At 47.3% G+C, this 17,909-nt stretch overlaps 2 protein-coding genes across 11 annotated transcripts in view; one reads left to right on the top strand and one right to left on the bottom strand.

Moving 5' to 3' along the window:
• The window catches only part of LOC123504755 (crossover junction endonuclease MUS81-like), a 117,322-nt gene that overhangs the window by 85,025 nt on the left and 14,388 nt on the right, over positions 1 to 17,909 (bottom strand). For 6 of the 10 annotated variants that reach the window (XM_045255545.1, XM_045255540.1, XM_045255544.1 and 3 more), the window contains exons 2-3: positions 8,290 to 8,448; positions 7,447 to 7,605 (exon numbers count right to left, since the gene is read on the bottom strand). In XM_045255545.1, coding sequence (XP_045111480.1) covers positions 7,447 to 7,605; positions 8,290 to 8,427 — 297 coding nt within the window. In that variant the 5' untranslated portion in view covers positions 8,428 to 8,448. Of the gene's footprint in view, positions 1 to 7,446; positions 7,606 to 8,289; positions 8,453 to 9,173; positions 9,969 to 17,909 lie in introns of those variants that run through there. The other 4 variants (XM_045255548.1, XM_045255541.1, XM_045255542.1 and 1 more) reach the window with 4 other exon arrangements.
• On the top strand, positions 13,632 to 15,965 carry LOC123504872. The gene is made up of 4 exons (XM_045255777.1): positions 13,632 to 14,044; positions 14,169 to 14,380; positions 14,527 to 15,279; positions 15,379 to 15,965. Exons 1-4 carry the CDS (start codon positions 13,632 to 13,634, stop codon positions 15,963 to 15,965), a joined length of 1,965 nt encoding a protein of 654 aa, XP_045111712.1.

Below are 17,909 nucleotides of genomic sequence, written 5' to 3'. Positions count from 1 at the left end.
GAGACATTCTCTAGGAGTTTTGATGTCCAGGCCATGCACAGGTTCTTCCTCGTCTCCCTCTTTTTCTGTCTCCTGTGAGAGAGAGAGAGAGAGAGAGAGAGAGAGAGAGAGAGAGAGAGAGAGAGAGAGAGAGAGAGAGAGAGAGAGAGAGAGAGTCAGGTCAGCCATAGAGGTCGGACGTGTTCCCGTGAGCTCTGCGTACCCAGCCTGTTCTGCTCGTTCGTGGAAGTGCTCCTGCTGTTAGTGTTTACTAAGTGCTTTGTGAGTAGTGCAGAGCTCTGTGTACAGTGACACTATATCAAGTGGCGGACAGTGAGTGACCAGTGCAGTGCAGTGCAGTGCAGTGAAGTGAAGTGAAGTGAAATGTTTTTGTTGTTGCTAGCCACGCCGTATAGTGGCTGCTCACCTGTGTTGACCTCACTCTCTCCACCGCACCCTCATGGCGACCGAGAATTCCCAAGAGAATTCTTTCGACCTACCTCTCTCAGGGCAGACCATTGACCCTAAACACCCCCAGGAACCACCTCGCCCCATCCCAAAATATCCTGGGCTGGACTGACTGGCTTCCCTGGTGCGAGATATTGTTGTGTCTGCAGTTACTCCACCAGATTAAAGGAGGTGACGGCCTGCAGCCAGACTGACTGCCCCAACCAGGCAAGCACGGACTGCCACAGAGACGGCCCATTTTGCTGCCTAAGAACTGAGGAGCTGAGACTGGCCTGTGGTATCCAGAACCCAGTCACACACGTGCCTGACACGCCAGAACCCACCGCACACACCGTCCCTGACTCCCAGGCAGCCCTCGCCCCTCCCGCACCCCATCAGTCTCTGGATGCAGCGGAAGAGGACATTGCAGTACGCGAGGAACTCCTATCAAACTCTCCCGAAGCCCGGTGGAGATTATCCTGAGGCAGAGGGGTGAACTCTACACCTACAAGAGCATTGTAGAGGTGTATCGGAGACATAACAAGTGGCTCTTACAACAGCGCTCCGCCCTAGTGGAAACACTCAGTGCAGTTGACGCCCACGCACTTGTAGAACAGCAGACTCCCTCCCACCCCACCACACAGGCCACCAGCGCTCTGCCCAGTACGATAGACTCTGACTGGCAGGAAGTTTGCTCTACACACCCCCACTGGCAGACCTGGTGGGGGTCAGGAAGGCCCCAGAGGCTGAGAAAGGTGACAACAGACGACGTAAGTGCTAGGCCAGCCCCTCTGCCGCGCTCCCGCGTACCTCACCCCCCAGCCATCACTCGCAGCCGTCCCACCTCACCTGATCACCCCCACCCACGCCAATATCAAGCCACCAGCACCCATACTTCGCCTGCCCGTCCCCAACCCCGCCACCACCAAGCCACCAGCACCCTGTCCTCTCCTGCCCACTTTAACCCCCGTCACCTTCAGGAAATCAGCACTCCACATACACACCCTCCCGTGAAGGCAGGAGCGAGCCGCGGAAGTTCCTCCCAACAAGGGAAAAGGAGGAGACAGAAGGCAACGGGGTACCAAAACTGTGACAGGTGCCACCAGCGAGGACACGCCACAAGGCACTGTAAGGCTGTCCTGTGTGACTTCTGTGGCCACACTGGCCACCTCGCTGACGCGTGCAGGAAGAGGCAAGCAGAAGAAAGAAGGAACCTTCGCTGCGACTACTGCCTCCTGTTACTCTCGTGCAGCTGAGGCAAGACAAGAAAGACTAATCAGGGCGCTCCTGTCAGAAAGGCAGTTGCTCCCTGGATTTACCGCGCCCACTCCCCCCCGACAAGCTGCACCCCTCCATCACGGACACCCAGCCCAGCAGTACGGAGCGCGGAACGACGTCACTCCACACACATATTTCTAGTAGGACAACCATGACACCCAGTAGCCTCAGAATCCTGTCGTCAAATGTACGTGGATTCAGAACGAATGTCGGCGAGTTGACCCACGCAGCTCTCAAGAACAAGGCTGACATAGTGGTGGCCGTTGAGACGTTCCTGAATGACAGCTCCGTCACAACATGCGACAGGATACCTGGCTATACTCACTGGGTGCGGAGGGACAGAACAGCCGGGCAAGGCGGTGGTATAGCTTTGTGCCACCGTGAAGGTCTACAGCTGCAGCTATTGCCCGTCACAGTTCCTGAGGAGATGGAAATGCTATTTTTCCGCCTTCTCCTCGCTGACAGGACTGCTGTGCTGCTCTGTCCTCTGTACCGCCCCCAATGGTAACAAGGCGCCCCACTCTCCTTCCTCACGGACCAACTGGACACAATCATGGCCACCCACAGCTGTCAGAATACCATTATTGTGGGGATTTAAACCAGCACCTGGTGAACCGAGCCTACACAGAGCTCCCTCGACCCTGTCCTGACCGATCTGCCGGCAGACTCTGTGCAGTGCTACCAACTTGACAAGGTCCTCTGTGAAGTTGGTCTTAACCCAGCAAGTGAGGAAGGAAGCCAGCGCACCATCTGGCTATGGGAGAAGGCTAACTGGCGTGGGCTCAGGGCAGAGTTAGCCTCCACATACTGGGAATCCACGTTCACAGATGACATGAACCACAACGTGGCAACCCTCACCTCCCTTATCATATCAGCACAAGCCAGGCACGTCCCTCACAGGGCATATAGAGTCGATCCACGAGACCAGCCTTGGTTCGGCTACAGGTGCCGGCAAGCTGCTGATGCCAAGTATAAGGCCTGGACTCGTCTGAAGCGTCGTCCCTCCAGGCGCCACAAGGCCCAGCACCGCGCTGCTTGCAAAAACATGGCGAGAGTGGCTACATGGGCGAGGCAGAGGTGGGAGTTAAGTCTACGGAGGAAGCTTGCCAGTAACCAAACTGATCCCAAGCAATGGTGGTCCCTTGTGAAGCAGCGGCAGGGCACAGTCACACAGGAGAGGATCCCGCCCCTAAAAACAGCCTCTGGCAACTTGGCAGTTGCTAACCAAGACAAGGCTGAACTCCTGGCAGCACACTTTAGCGGGAAAATGACGACTGAGGAGCCTGACAGTCAGCCTCCACAACTAACCCGCCTGTGTGACGTAACCCTGGACCACCTACAGCTCAGCGAAGCCGCCGTGACAAAGCTGCTGCGCGCAGCACCGACACCAGGAAGGCGCCCGGCCCTGACGACGTCTCGCCCTTCCTGATGAAGCACTGTGCGGAGGAGCTAACAAAGCCCCTCACACACATCTTCCGCCAGTGCCTACAAACCAGCACCTGGCCAGCTGCATGGAAGGAGGCTCGGGTCACTCCTGTACACACAAAAAAAGGATAAAGGTGACCCAGCAAACTACCGCCCCATCTCTCTCCTGTCAGCTGTCAGCAAGATCTTGAGAGAATAATAGCTGAGCAGCTGACCTGTCACCTAGAGGAGCGTCACCTCATCTCTCCACGCCAATATGGATTTAGAAAGAGACGTTCCGCCTGCATGCTTCTCCTCCTCACACAAGCCTGGCATGACGCCCTCGACGCCGGCCGCCCCACCCTCGTCATTGCCCTTGACATTGCTGGGGCTTTTGACAGAGTTTGGCACAAAGGACTCCTGGCCAAGCTCGAACAGTTCGGCATCACAGGACAACTGCTAGAGCTGTTCTCCAGCTACCTACAAGGCCGGAGTCTGAGAGTAGTGTTGGGCGGGTGCACGTCAACCACACACCCAGTGGAGGCCTCCGTTCCACAGGGCTCGATCCTTGGCCCCATCCTGTGGAACGTATATTTCAACGACCTCCTTCAGAGCCTCTCGCTTGTGTCGGCATACGCGGACGATGCCACTCTCTCGCACAGCTTCGGTAGAGAGGAGGCAGTGAACGTGATTGATGTCACCAATCGCCACCTTGGTGACATCATGGCCTGGGGTAAACAGTGGCAAGTCAAGTTTGCTGGCAAAAAAACCCAGGCCGTGGTCACCTCACGTTCACGGGAGGACGTCAGGCTGTTTGAAGGCCAGCTGAAGTTTGGAGAAGACACCCTTGCCATTAAGGACTCCATCAACATCCCGGGGGTGGAGGTAGACTCCAAACTCAGCTTCGACCGCCACCTGGAGAGCGTGGCACGTAAGGCACCCCTGAGGGTGACACTCCTACGTCGAGTGAGGCACCTACTCGATGCCAAGGAGCTCGCTGTACAAAGCGCAGGTGAGGCCCATCATGGAGTAGAGCCCCCTCAGCTGGATGTGCAGTGCCCAGTCCCACCTCTCCCTGCTGGACAAGGTGCAGCGGCGAGCCGAGCGCCTCCTTCGCTATGCCGGTGGCCTGGGACAGCAGCCCCAAGCTGAGCTACAGCGACAGTGGCATCAGGGGCAGCAGTGGCAGCAGAGACAGCAGCGACAGCACCCAGACTCTCACCAAGAAGCCCCTATCAACGTGCTGGACAACTTGGAGCACCGAAGGCGTGTTGGGGCCCTTACTGTGCTGCACAAAGCCCAGGTGCAGCAAATACCTCACCTCACGGCTCTACGGATACCCTGGAGGAGGAGTGAACGTACTACGAGAGCGGTAGTGTCCGACACCCTCCTCGAGGTGCCGTGCTGCCATTCTGTGAGGTGTCAGCGCGCCTTCTCCCACGACACCGCAGTGTTGTGGAACGCTTTCACCTCAGTAGTGGACGTCTCCAGCATGCCCACGCCTGGTTACGGACACATCCGCCTGATAGTGACAGTGACAGGTGATAAAATGGCAGTGTCCACCAGCCTGCAATCCACCTGACAGTGACAGTGGAGGAAAATAGTATGCCTGACAGTGACAGTGAAACACAGTGACGTGGGATGTGCGTGTGCCTGACATGACAGTGCTGATCAGTGGTGAGGAGGTGCGCAACTGACAGTGACAGTTTTATGACACCCTCGCTCACAGTGCCGTCCCGGGAGCAGCTTTAGAATGAGCGTCACATGCCAGTGCACGCTCTTAGCTCACGAACTCAGCTCCAACTGTAAACATACTTTTGTGTAAAATATGTATGTTATGTGCATTAAGTTTAAATAAAAAAAAAAAGAGAGAGAGAGAGAGAGAGAGAGAGAGAGAGAGAGAGAGAGAGAGAGAGAGAGAGAGAGAGAGAGAGAGAGAGAGAGAGAGGAAAAACACGTTTCATGTTGATGCGTGAGAGAGAAGGTTTCCAAGCATGCCAAACAAAGAGATGAGTTGACTCAGGCTTTGTATATAACCATGGGCACTCATACAAGGTGCGTGATTGGTTCCTGGTGCAAGATCGACCAATGAGAGCATGAATGGATTTATTCCGTGAGCTGATTGGCTGCGCATCATCACAGCCTCACCCAATATCTTCCCTTGTTGTATCTCGCCAGTCCACACTGTTGACTGTCTTGTATAATGTATCTTAGTGTTGTGTTCGGGTAACTTATTTTTGTTTAAGTAGTGATTTGTTAAGCCCTTACAATGCTGCCTAAGCCTTGTGCCCCTGCAAAATCTTCCTCTAGTGAGCCCAAGAGGAAGAGGAAGATGATGGCCATCAATGAAAAAGTGAAACTTTTGGATATGATCAAAGAGGGCAGAAGAGGATGAGTGTTACTACGTATTGTATGAGAGAGAGAGAGAGAGAGAGAGAGAGAGAGAGAGAGAGAGAGAGAGAGAGAGAGAGAGAGAGAGAGAGAGAGAGAGAGAGAGAGAGAGAGAGAGAGAGAGAGAGAGAGAGAGAGAGAGAGAGAGAGAGAGAGAGAGAGAGAGAGAGAGAGAGAGAGAGAGAGAGAGAGAGAGAGAGAGAGAGAGAGAGAGAGTAAATGTATAATTACTGCATAAGATTTTATAATTAAACAGATTTAAATAAAATACTGTATATGTAAAGTATAAATACTGTTTACATATTTTAAACATTCTGGTAACCCACATACACATACACAAAAATTTCTAGGGGGGGCAAATCCTACTTCGCGGTTTTCCACCTTTCATGGGGGCTTCTGGTATCCATTAACCGAGATACACGAGGGATCACTGTATTGGGGCGTTCGCATCTTGAGGTATTACCGTATATATATATATATATATATATATATATATATATATATATATATATATATATATATATATATATATATATATATATATATATATATATATATATATATATATTATATATATATATATATATATATATATATATATATATATATATATATATATATATATATATATATATATATATATATATATATATATATATATATATATATATATATATATATATATATATATATAAAGGCCCACTTGAAGTGCTGGTTCCCTTAAAGAGTGGTATAGAATTAGCCAAAATGGCAATGCAAATAGGAACACAGCTGATATGCTGCAAACACACTTCCTGTGAATTGTGCAATTTTTTTTATTCTTGGATTATTTAGGTATCTGTGATCTTCATCACGGCAATAAAGACATGATAAAGTGATTCCTTCTTATTCATTCAAGTAAAGAAAATTGCATACATACAGGGACAGTTTTTTCTATAGGCAATGTGGGTGACTGCCTGGGGTACAATCTATTTGGGGGTGCATGAGTACCCCTCAAAAAAAAAAAAAAAAAAATAAATAAATAAATAAAATAAATAAATAAATAAATAAAAATAAATAAATAAATATATAAATAAATAAATGAATAAATAAAATAAATAAACAAATAAACAAACAAATAAAGTAAAAACTAATAAATATATGAATGAATAAATAAAAAAAGAATAAACAAATAAAATAAATAAGGAAAAAATCATCAGTTTTCTACACCAATACCACTAATTTCCACATCAAGTTAGAGGAGTGGTTGCCGGGGCACCCCACTACTTGTAATAAAATAACCTAAATAATATCACTCTTGTTTGTGTATTGCTGGGATTTGGCAGTGGATTTCGGTTTGTATCTATGTTTGAGGTGAGGGGTTGTCTGATGGAGGGCTTGCCCAGGGTGTGAAAGTAGCCAGGATCACCTTAGCATACATGTACATAGAGACAAACACCTTATTGATCAATTAATAAAAAAATAAAGAAAAAAAAGTGGTGAACACTGATACATAATCTTTCATCGTCGTCTGTTATTTGCACTTGTGGTTTGCAACATGTGTAAAAATTAAACAGGACACTGAAACTTCCAGTTCATGAAGGAAGGCTGTAAACACTCTGAACATATATTCATAAAGCAAAATGTCCAATAAAAAAACACTAAAGTGTATTAAGACCAAGTAGCATAATCCAATACTGCCATGAACTTGTGGTGGAAAGTACAAGTTATACCGACCCTACCTCAGTGTACATATGCTTCTATCACAAGTTGGTGGATGACTGAGCCCAAGTTTAGATTTTTAAAATTTGAACCTCAAATATACCATTACTAAAGAATAACCATGCATGTTAATCACTGTCATAATACAGTAAGCCACATTTGATCACGTACAAGACAAGAAATTGTATTTGGTGACTCAATTCTTACATGTGACTCTGTATAAAGTGTATGTATTTAACTCTGTACCTTATGGACCTGAGTCCAGTCTGTTGGTCCAAACTCCTCCTCATGCTGTGCCAGACGCCTGTCCAGCATCTGACAGATCTTATTGCCAAAATGGGCAAGCAGCTTGCAGTCTTGGCCAGTGTACAGTGGTAGGGGGTACAATGACAAAGACTTGCGAGCCTGAAAAAATAAGAGTATTAAACCACCATACATAAACTGAACTAAACACATGCTTTTACAAATCAGAATGACACATTCATCAAGAATTTTATCTGGCAACACTGTTTTTCAGTAGTCTATCTATCCCTCATTGGTACCACACATGTGCTGTGTTTCCTGTAGCATTACAACTCACATAACTATTTGTCTGATCTCTTCTTCCTTTCCTGTGCCCAGTACTATGCCAAGAGAGAAACTCTTGGTAAATGGACAAAAGGACATCATCACCATACCAGTGAAGGTTATTAAAAAGCACAACAGTATACAAGGACTGACTTCATAAGGATATTTTGTCCACCACCCTTTCTTCTTCATTATTTCTTTAGTAAAGTATTTACTATTTCATTAATATTTTTCCAAATTATGCTTTTATCAATGTTTTGAATACAAAATTTTCAAGATACAAATAGACTGAATAAATTCAGTTTGTGTTTAGAGGTTCTTTTGTGCTCGCTATATCAAATATCATCACTAACAGGCAATATACTTTTTGCTTAAGAGGCTTTGCTGATAATGAGTTGTGACAACAAATACTAACAAAAATATCACACAATATTATGTGATATTTTATGAAAAATGTAATGACAGAGACTGATCACCCTCTGACTGTCCTGCCACTACATGTATCATACAATTCTAACTCACCCTCTGAAAGTTGTACTTCATATTGGAGCCTCTCTTTTCTGCTTCCTGCTGCCATTCTCCTAGCCAGCACTCAAAGAGAGGATTGGCATGCTCAATAATTCTCTTTGTGCGCCACTTCTTCTTCCCTTCATCACTCATGCTACCATTACTGTGCTCCACCTGCCTCACATGGGCCAAAAAGAGTAAAGTGGTTGAGCCAGCAGTTTAGTTTTTAATATCATACTATTACCAGAAAGATTTATTTTCTAAAGTGATTTCTGCAACATCTGACATATACTAAAATCATAGACATGTCCTCAATATGCTGGAAGTCATATCTTCCTAGGATCTACAATGTCTTGCTGTGCTCTGAACAGACACACTTTCAAACACTCATTCTTACCAAGCAGCATACATGGCTCAAACAGATTTCTCCCATTCACATCACTATCACTTATTAAATACACCAGTCACATCTCAGAGCATGAAAACAAAACTCCCATCATGAATAGTTTGTTTTCCATCCCTTCCTTCCCATATGATGCACCCATGTGACTTATATGCTAAACATAGAACCCTACACAGTAAATATTGAGACTGCAAATGTACTATGTAGCCACGAGAAGAGGGAGGCATGCAGGTTGTAATAGGCAGTAGAAGAATGCTGAAGAATGGGTATCATTATACTCTTACACCAACAGTAGAAGAGCAGTAGAAGAATGCTGAAGAATGGGTATCATTATACTCTTACACCAACAGCAACATGGCTTTTGTTGCCCTTCTCATTTTAAAGAGGTTTTTATTCTGAGTAATTTGAACCCATTCATATCTATCAAAAATTGTTTATAACATTGATAATTCTTTTTTTAAACTACCACTTTTTGGGGAAAGAAAGTGACACCAACCTGTGTGATGGACTGCTGAGCACTGAGGAATGCTGTTATGTGTGTTCATTCTTGTGTGCATGTTGTCACATTATTTGCACACGCGTGAAATGAATGACAGTGACTGGTTCTTTTGTCTGAGCAAGCTGCCACAGACCAATAAAAATAATACAGGATACATCTAGCCAATCAGAGCAGTTTGTAGAGAGAAGCAACTCTATTTGATCAGTCTATAGAAGATGTATGCCTGGGCAGGGTGTTGCCTTGATTATATCCATTGTATCGCCAGATTTTATGAAGAGAAATAAGGTAACAACTTCATATTAATTCCTCAGCATTGCTAGCCAGGTTAGTCTAGTTTCCTTTGGTTAGATAAGTTTGAATGTGTTAGATAAAGTTAACTTGTTCTGAGGAAAACGTATCAGTGTGTCGCATCAACTATTTTACGCTAGCTAGGTTAGGTTAGATTCGGTTACGTTAAAGGTAAAGTTAGGTCAGTTTTGGTTAAATAGATAAATCCAAATAAGGTGGCGTGGCCAGTAGTGGCAGCAATTTGTAAGGGAAGGAGGGAGGTGAGGCAATCAGCCCCTTCAACACGATGACACATATTTTGTGTCATCGGGGTGCTCGTGACATATTGGATGATGAGCATATTGCATCATGACTGCTTTCTTCCAAAATGGTGTGTTTTCTTTTCCAGATACTGTATGAGATCTCTCAGATTGTAGGTCTTACATATATGATACAATGGCATACTTAACTTTCATCATTATTACAAAGGTGTATGACTCTCTTATATCAGGATAAGTACTGATGTGCCATGCAGGAAATAATTATTTTATTCTTTTTATTTTCATTATGGTACCAATAGATTAATTTACCATAAAAATTAATGTTTTCTCTAGTTTGTCATCTTCAGAAAATGGCCTTGAGAAGGCAGGCTATAATTTTTTCTCTAAAATTTGTATGGGTTCACTTCTTATTGTACGTACTTACGTATTATGAAAAATCACCTACCATCAGCATTATTCCCATTGTGGAAGAGAGAGAGAGAGAGAGAGAGAGAGAGAGAGAGAGAGAGAGAGAGAGAGAGAGAGAGAGAGAGAGAGAGAGAGAGAGAGAGAGAGAGAGAGAGAGAGAGAGAGAGAGATATGCCTTTGAGTCAGGTACCTCCCACCCCACCCATCCCAGATAAGTGGTAAAAAAAAAAAATCTTAAATAAAAAAAAAAATAAATAAATAAAAAAATAAATAAATAAAATAAATAAATAATAATAATAATAATTAATTTAGAAAAAAAGGTACCAATTTGCGATGGTACTTTTTGCATCTATGGTAATGAACTTCACTACTAACAATAAATTCTTTCACTTGTACATACACAGAAGAAAAGTAGTTAAACCGAGGTTTAGGCCTTTGAAGCTGGATGATGGCAGAGTTGTTAGTTATGCAGAGACAATGGCAAATACTTTCGCTGCTGCTTTTGCATTAGTATTCACTAGACAAGTTCCTGACTCTGCTGAGACCCACCAGATACATCATGGTAATATTGGAGATCTGGAAATAACCCGTCTTGAATATGTTTTCTCTAACTTGGATGTGTCTTCATCTATGGGCCCAGATGGTATTCATCCACATTTGCTTAAATCATGCAGGTCTGAACTAGTTTATCCTTTATTTTGAATCTTTCAGTTCTTTGCCCTCATTGTTCCTATTTTATAAGAAGGGAACTATGTAGACATGACCATCTCAACTATAGACCTGTGTCCCTAACCTCTGTGAATGGCTCCAGTGTAAATTCATATATGATTATACTGGTGATCATGAGCTGTTAATTAATAATCAATTTGGATTTCATTTTAGACGTTCCACTGAGAATCAACTGATCATAACATATAATGAAATAATTGGTTCTTGGATAATGTACATTTAATTTTCTTTGATTTTTCAAAAGTTTTTGATGTAGCTTGTCATACCATACTTTTGGATAAGCTAGCTAATTTGGGCATCACTGATAAGGTCCTCAGTTGGATTAAAGAGTTCTTAACTAGTAGGATAATGAATGTGATGGTGGACCATCAGCAGAGTCAAGCTTATGATGTACACAGTGGTGTGCCTCAGGGTTCAGTTCTGGGACCACTTCTTTTACTTTTTATGTAAATTTTTTAACTCAACATTACTACTAGTACTAAAATCTTTGCTGATGACCTAATGATATACCTTGCTATTAAGACTGACACTTCTCACAACATAGTGCATAACATGACCATTTGTCAAAGGATTATTGATTGCCTCCACAGAGTCTCTTCATCTTGGGGTTTAGCAATGAATGTTTCTGTATGAGTTTTCTATTGTGAGAGCTGGCAACTGCGAGCCACGCTCTGAGATTCGTCTCTCGGCACAGGGCAGTAGTCAGCCGCCTGCTGTCATACTGTATGGAAGCACATTAAACTCAGTCCAGTCACGCTGTATTCGTATCCTATTGCACATGGCGCAGTGATAGCAGCCGTCCTACACTTCCACGATGGCCACCCTGAGACACCCGAGATTTCCACTCGCATCAGGAAGATGGTGGGAGGAAGGAAGCCTTCTCACACAGGCTCAGACGCTCTTGCTATCCCAACCGGGAGCTATAGCAACCTTACAGCGAGACATGGTGGCAATAGGGACACCAAGACGCAAGGTTCTCAATACAGCTGGGTTGGACAAATGTGACGTGGACATGACTGCAGCAGACTTCAGAACGCGGCGCCGGTCCTTGGAGGATTGGGTCGAGCTCAACAATGTCGGAGATGGGGACGCCGCACGCTACATACAGCTGTTGTGTGCCCCAGCACTACAAAAGACGCTCGACGCCAGGTTCCCCAAGGCTGAGTGGGACGCCCTGTCCGCTGTTGAGACCATGGAGAACGTCAGCAAGTTAGTGTTGCGTGCGGCAAACCAGGCATTGCAGTGGTCAGGTTTTCTTGGTGTCAAACATGCAGTGGGGAGTCAGTGGTGGATTACTTTACGATGCAGTGGGGGAGTCAGTGGTGGATTACTTTACGAAGTGTTTCCAGATGGTGTTGGATTATGCATTTCAGTGCCCAGGCTGTCACAAGGATTTAAGTGAGTACATGTTAATGCAGAAACTCGTTGCTGGTATACGTGAACCAACCCTAAGACGAGAAGTATTTCAGTGCTACGCTCAGTTCAAAAACATTGACAGTCTTAAGCCATACTGTGTGGCGTTTCAGGTGGCTCAGAGGGACGCCCACGGGCTCCCGCCAAACCGCCACCCCGAGGCTGCTGCTAGTGACGTCACGCATGAGTGATGATGACGTCATCGCCGTGGCCAGTCCCGGGAAAGGCCGCCACCGCCCTTGTGGGTACTGTGGTGACCAATACCAGCCCGGTAAGACAGTATGCCCAGCAGCAAACGCAACGTGCCGTGCCTGTGGCAAGCTGAGTCATTTCCAGAAAGTGTGCAGAGGAGGAAAGAAGCCCACAAGGAAGGACGTGGTGGCCAGTGGTGTGGTGGCAACCGCCGGTGTGATGCGCCAGCCATGGCTTCAGGTTCTCGTTTTCGGGCCGGAGGGCGGCGCACAGCACTTCATCACAGCCATCGCAGATACAGGCGCACAGGTATGTGTGGCTGGGCCCGCACTACTGAAAACTCTGGGCCTCTCGCACGGACAACTGCAGCATCGTGCTGGCCTGTGTGACCTCGCCAACATAAATCTACCCACCTTGGGAGCCGCAGCCGGCCACTTCAGCATCTCTGGCCGCTCCACCCAGCAGGATGTGTACTTTGTGAGGTCAGTGCAGCAAGTCTACCTGTCTCTAGCTGCCAGCAAGGCCCTGGCCTGGTACATGAAGACTTCCCGTACCCACCACCCCTGGCTGTGGCGAACATGGGCGAGGAGAACAGCGGCAGCCCGGCCCGCCACCCAGGACGGTGACCATGCCACTCCCACCTCTCGAGGAGAACATACCAAGACTACAGGAGTAGCTACTAGGCCATTTTTCAATGTTGACCTTCGACACTGACTGGTACCCGCTACCAGTCATGGCAGGGCCTCCTCATCACATCCTCCTGTTACCCAACACAGCACCCTATGCCTGCCACACCCCCACCTCTGTTCCAAAGCACTGGGAAGCAGAAGTCAAGCGACAACTGGATGAGGATGTCCAGAGAGGTGTAATCCAGCCCGTCCCTGCAGGAGAGGCCATGGAGTGGTGTGCCAGGATGGTGGTGGTTGTGAAAAAGTCTGGCAAGCCACGCCGCAAGGTCAACTTCCAGAGGCTCAATGCTTGCTGCAAGCAGGAAACTCACCACACTCCCGCACCATTTGACATGGCCTCTGGGATCCTGGCACACTCCTACAAAACTGTGGCAGATGCGCACTAGGGATTCCACCAGGTGGAGCTGGATGAGGAGAGCAGGCACCTCACTACCTTTATTACACCATGGGGCAGATACCAGTATTGCCGAACGTCCATGGGACCCTGCACAGCGGGAGATGCGTACACCAAAAGGTTTGATGATGCCATCATCGACCTGCCACGGAAGTACAAATGCATCGACGACACACTCCTCTATGACACAGGTGTGGAGGAGGCCTTTTGGCATGTCTACGAATTTTTGGAAGTGTGTGCCAAGGCTGGAATGACACTGAAGCCAGAGAAGTTTCGCTTCTGCCAGAGGGAGGTTGACTTTGTTGGTTACCACCTGGACTGGGACACATACAGGCCAACTGAAGAGCACCTTACAGCTATCAAGGACTTTAGGATGCCAGAAAAGCCATCCATCACAAATGTGCTCGTGGTTTGGCTTTGTAAACTAATTGGCGCCTTTCCTGGCTACTGCTCCACTCATGTCCCCCTTCAAAGATCTGCTAAAGAAGCCAACATGTAAAGTTGTCTACTGGGATGAGTGCCTCCAGAAAAGGTTCACACAGGCCAAAGAGACCATCTGTCAGCTAGCCAAGCAAGGGCTAGCATACTACGACAAAACCTGACCTACTATCGCCATCAGGGACTGGTGCAAGGATGGCATTGGGTTTGTGGTGATGCAGCAGTACTGTTCATGTCCAAAAGCCACCGCTCCACTCTGCTGCAAGGGAGGCTGGCGCTTGGCACTTTGTGGCAGCCGGCACCTCACCCCGGCCGAGACAGGGTATGCGCCAATGGAGGGAGAGGCCTTGGCAGTAGCATGGTGCCTGCATAAGGCCCGGCTTTTCTTCTGGGGTGCCTCAACCTAGTTATCGCCACAGACCACCGGCCTCTGGTGAAACTGTTTGGTGACAAGGCCCTCAAGGACATCGAAAACTCACGGCTGTTCCGACTGAAAGAATGGACCTTGCAGTATAGGTTCACCATGTGCTTTCTGTCAGGGAAACACAATGCAGCAGCCAACTTCCTATCCAGGTATCCTGTAGCCAAATGTACTCCAGATGAGATGGATGAAGATCAAGATGTTGATATCACTGCAGTCATTTCAGCAGCTACTGTGGCTGCCCTTGACCTGAGTGGGTGCGCCACCATTGACGAAGAAATGGTGTTGCAGGTGGCACTTGAAGACCCCACCTACCAGTCTCTGGTATCGAGGGTGAGCAGTGGCGACTGGCGGCCCCACAAGTCACAGGAACCTGCCTGCTTGCGGCCCTTCTACGGCGTATGGGACAGACTGGCGGTGTCCCGTGGCCTAGTTACCTATACCTACGGCCTGGGATATGTACAACTTGTCATCCTCGAGGCTTTACGTCAACGAGTAGCAGCCAGCCTTCACACCAGCCATCAAGGGGTTGACTCCATGCTGAGGAGGGCCAGGCAGGCAGTGTATTGGCCTGGGATGGAGGGTGACCTGCAGTATCATCGGGCTACATGCAACTCCTGTAACATCAGCGTGCCCTCACAACCACCTGAGCCACTCATTCTCACGCCACCCCCCGACTACCTCTTTCAGCAGACAGTGGCAGACCTCTTACAGCTTGGAGGTCAAACCTATCTAGTTTACGCTGACCGGCTCACTGGTTGGCTGGAGGTCGCACACCTACCTTCGGGTGCCTCTTCCGGCAAAATCATGAAGCATCTGAGGGATATTTTCTCCAGGTGGGGAGCCCCAAAGCGGCTCTCCACTGATGGAGGTACAAACCTAGTCAGTGGAGAAATGGCTACTTTCCTCAGGAAGTTGGGAATCACGACCTGGTTCTCATCTGCTCAGTACCCTCAGCCTAATGGTTGAGCGGAGGCTGCTGTAAAAACAGCCAAGCAGATTCTGCGGGACAACACAGGGCCCAGCGGCAGCCTAGATAATGACAAAGTGTCCCTAGCTCTCCTCCAATATTTCAACACCCTGCTGCGGAAAGGGAACATATCCCCCGCACAACTAACAACAGGCAGACAGCTGCGAGATGGAGTCCCCACAGCCAAGCAGAACTACAGAGTCAATCAGGAGTGGCAGCAGACCCTGGAACAGAGGGAGATTCAGATGGCCCAACGTCACAAAGAGATAAGATGGCAGAGCGCGGGCCAGCACCGTCGACGACGCCACCTGCTGCCGGGAGCCCGTGTTTGGGTCCAGGACCACACTACCAAGGCATGGAGCAAGTCTGGTACTGTAGTTGAGGTCCACCCATACCGCCAGTATGCAGTGAGGATGGACGGAAGTGGTCGCATATCACTGCGGACACGTGGCCACTTGAAAGAGCCACCTTCCCCCGGAGGCGTGCCTGAGGTGCAATCACCGACCCCGACTACAGAGTCAATCAGGAGTGGCAGCAGACCCTGGAACAGAGGGAGATTCAGATGGCCCAACGTCACGAAGAGATAAGATGGCAGAGCGCGGGCCAGCACCGTCGAAGACGCCACCTGCTGCCGGGAGCCCGTGTTTGGATCCAGGACCACACTACCAAGGCATGGAGTAAGTCTGGTACTGTAGTTGAGGTCCACCCATACCGCCAGTATGCAGTGAGGATGGACGGAAGTGGTCGCATATCACTGCGGACACGTGGCCACTTGAAAGAGCCACCTTCCCCCGGAGGCGTGCCTGAGGTGCAATCACCGACCCCGGAGGCGCCTCCACTTGCTTCCCCAGGGAGAGAGTGGCCTCAGAGATAGAGGTTTCAGCTGACATGGCTGGATGACTACATGACATAATGTTTCCATTTCCTTTCATTTTTTTTGCTGGACCTGTCATTTTTTGTTTTGTATTGTTAAGTTCGTTTCATTTAGATTGTCAGGGCATTTGTGTTGTTTTTATTCCCTCACAATCTTGAGGGAGAGATGTAGGAGTTTTCTATTGTGAGAGCTGGCAACTGTGAGCCACGCTCTGGGATTCGTCTCTCAGTGCAGGGCAGCAGTCAGCTGCCTGCTGCCATACTGTATGGAAGCACATTAAACTCAGTCCAGTCACGCTGTATTTGTATCCTATCGCACAGTTTCCAAATATGCTGTTGTGCATTTCAGTTGACAACCTGGAAATTGGTCTTCTCTTCCTATATCCAGTCAGTACAATTTGGACAGCTTTCCTAAAGCAATCAAGGAATCTGCTACTGACTTGCATGTTTTGGTTGATTTCTCCTTGAAATTTTACCAACACAGCCAATATTGTACAGAAGGCAGGGAATGTGTCACACAATCTTCATCAATGTACAGTCAATCATGATGTATCTTTTATGATGCCCTTATTTGTTGCTCATGTAAGGCCACTACTTGAATATGCAGCATCTATCTGGAATACTGGCTATGTGCAGAATATACGCTCAATAGAAACAGTTCAAAGATGCTGGACTAAGCAGATATGGGGGATGAACCATCTCAGCTATTCTCAAAGACTTATGAAATTAGATCTTGATTCTCTGAAAGGCAGACTTTTATGCCATGACATAAAGTACTGGAACATCTTTCACAGTCATTGTTCCATTCCTTCTAGTGAAGTCTTTATCCAGCCTTCCACTGACAGGACAAGAGGATATCAATTCAAGATAGCTCATGTCAGAACCCAACTGGAAATTTGAATATGCTTTTACAGCATTAGACAGATTGCTCAGTGGAATTCTCTTCCTGATGACTTAATTGCTATTCAGTCTCTTTCATCATTTAAAGTCAATCTATCTAAATACTTAGGTGAAAGAATTTATGAGCATGTTTAATCCTGCTATTCTCTCCCAGTCTACTCATCACCTCCATGCTTGCTTGCTTGCTTGTGTAATTCACCTCGGTCGCCAGTCTTCCCCATTACAGAGCGAGCTCAGAGCTCATAGACCGATCTTCGGGTAAGACTGAGACCACAACACACTCCACACACCGGGAAAGCGAGGCCACAACCCCTCGAGTTACATCCCATACCTATTTACTGCTAGGTGAACAGGGGCCACAGATTAAGAGGCTTGCCCATTTGCCTCGCCACCCCAGGACTCGAACCCAGCCCTCTCGATTGTGAGTCGAGCGTGCTAACAACTACATTACGTGGTGTGTGTGTGTGTGTGTGTTTACCTAGTTGTAGTTTTACAGGGCCTGGGCTTTATGCTCATGTGGCTCCATCTCCATATCTATACTTATCCAATCTTACTTTCAAAATATGCACACTCATTGCAGACACTACTTCTTCATTTAAACTGTTCCACGTCTCAATACATCTTTGCAGGAAACTATATCTTTTAACATCTCACAAACATCTTCCCTTTCTCAGCTTTTTACTATGCGATCTTGTGCTTCGAATGTCATATTCTTCTCTCAGAATCAGTTTCTCATTATCCACTTGGTCCATTCCATT

The sequence above is a fragment of the Portunus trituberculatus genome, chromosome 17 (genome assembly GCF_017591435.1).
Source record: "Portunus trituberculatus isolate SZX2019 chromosome 17, ASM1759143v1, whole genome shotgun sequence".
In the NCBI taxonomy this organism is placed as follows: Eukaryota; Metazoa; Arthropoda; class Malacostraca; order Decapoda; family Portunidae; genus Portunus; species Portunus trituberculatus.
Note: the sequence above shows the minus strand (reverse complement) of the source record. Positions and strands in the feature narration are given on the sequence as shown.

What these genes read in the sequence shown, in the direction of transcription:
- LOC123504872 (XM_045255777.1), top strand. Translation starts at nt 13,632, where the DNA reads ATGGGACCCTGCACAGCGGGAGATGCGTACACCAAAAGGTTTGATGAT. An exon ending in GGCCCGGCTTTTCTTCTGGG is followed by an intron (nt 14,381 to 14,526) that starts GTGCCTCAACCT and finishes GCTTTCTGTCAG; the next exon opens with GGAAACACAATGCAGCAGCC. An exon ending in GCGGCTCTCCACTGATGGAG is followed by an intron (nt 15,280 to 15,378) that starts GTACAAACCTAG and finishes CTAATGGTTGAG; the next exon opens with CGGAGGCTGCTGTAAAAACA.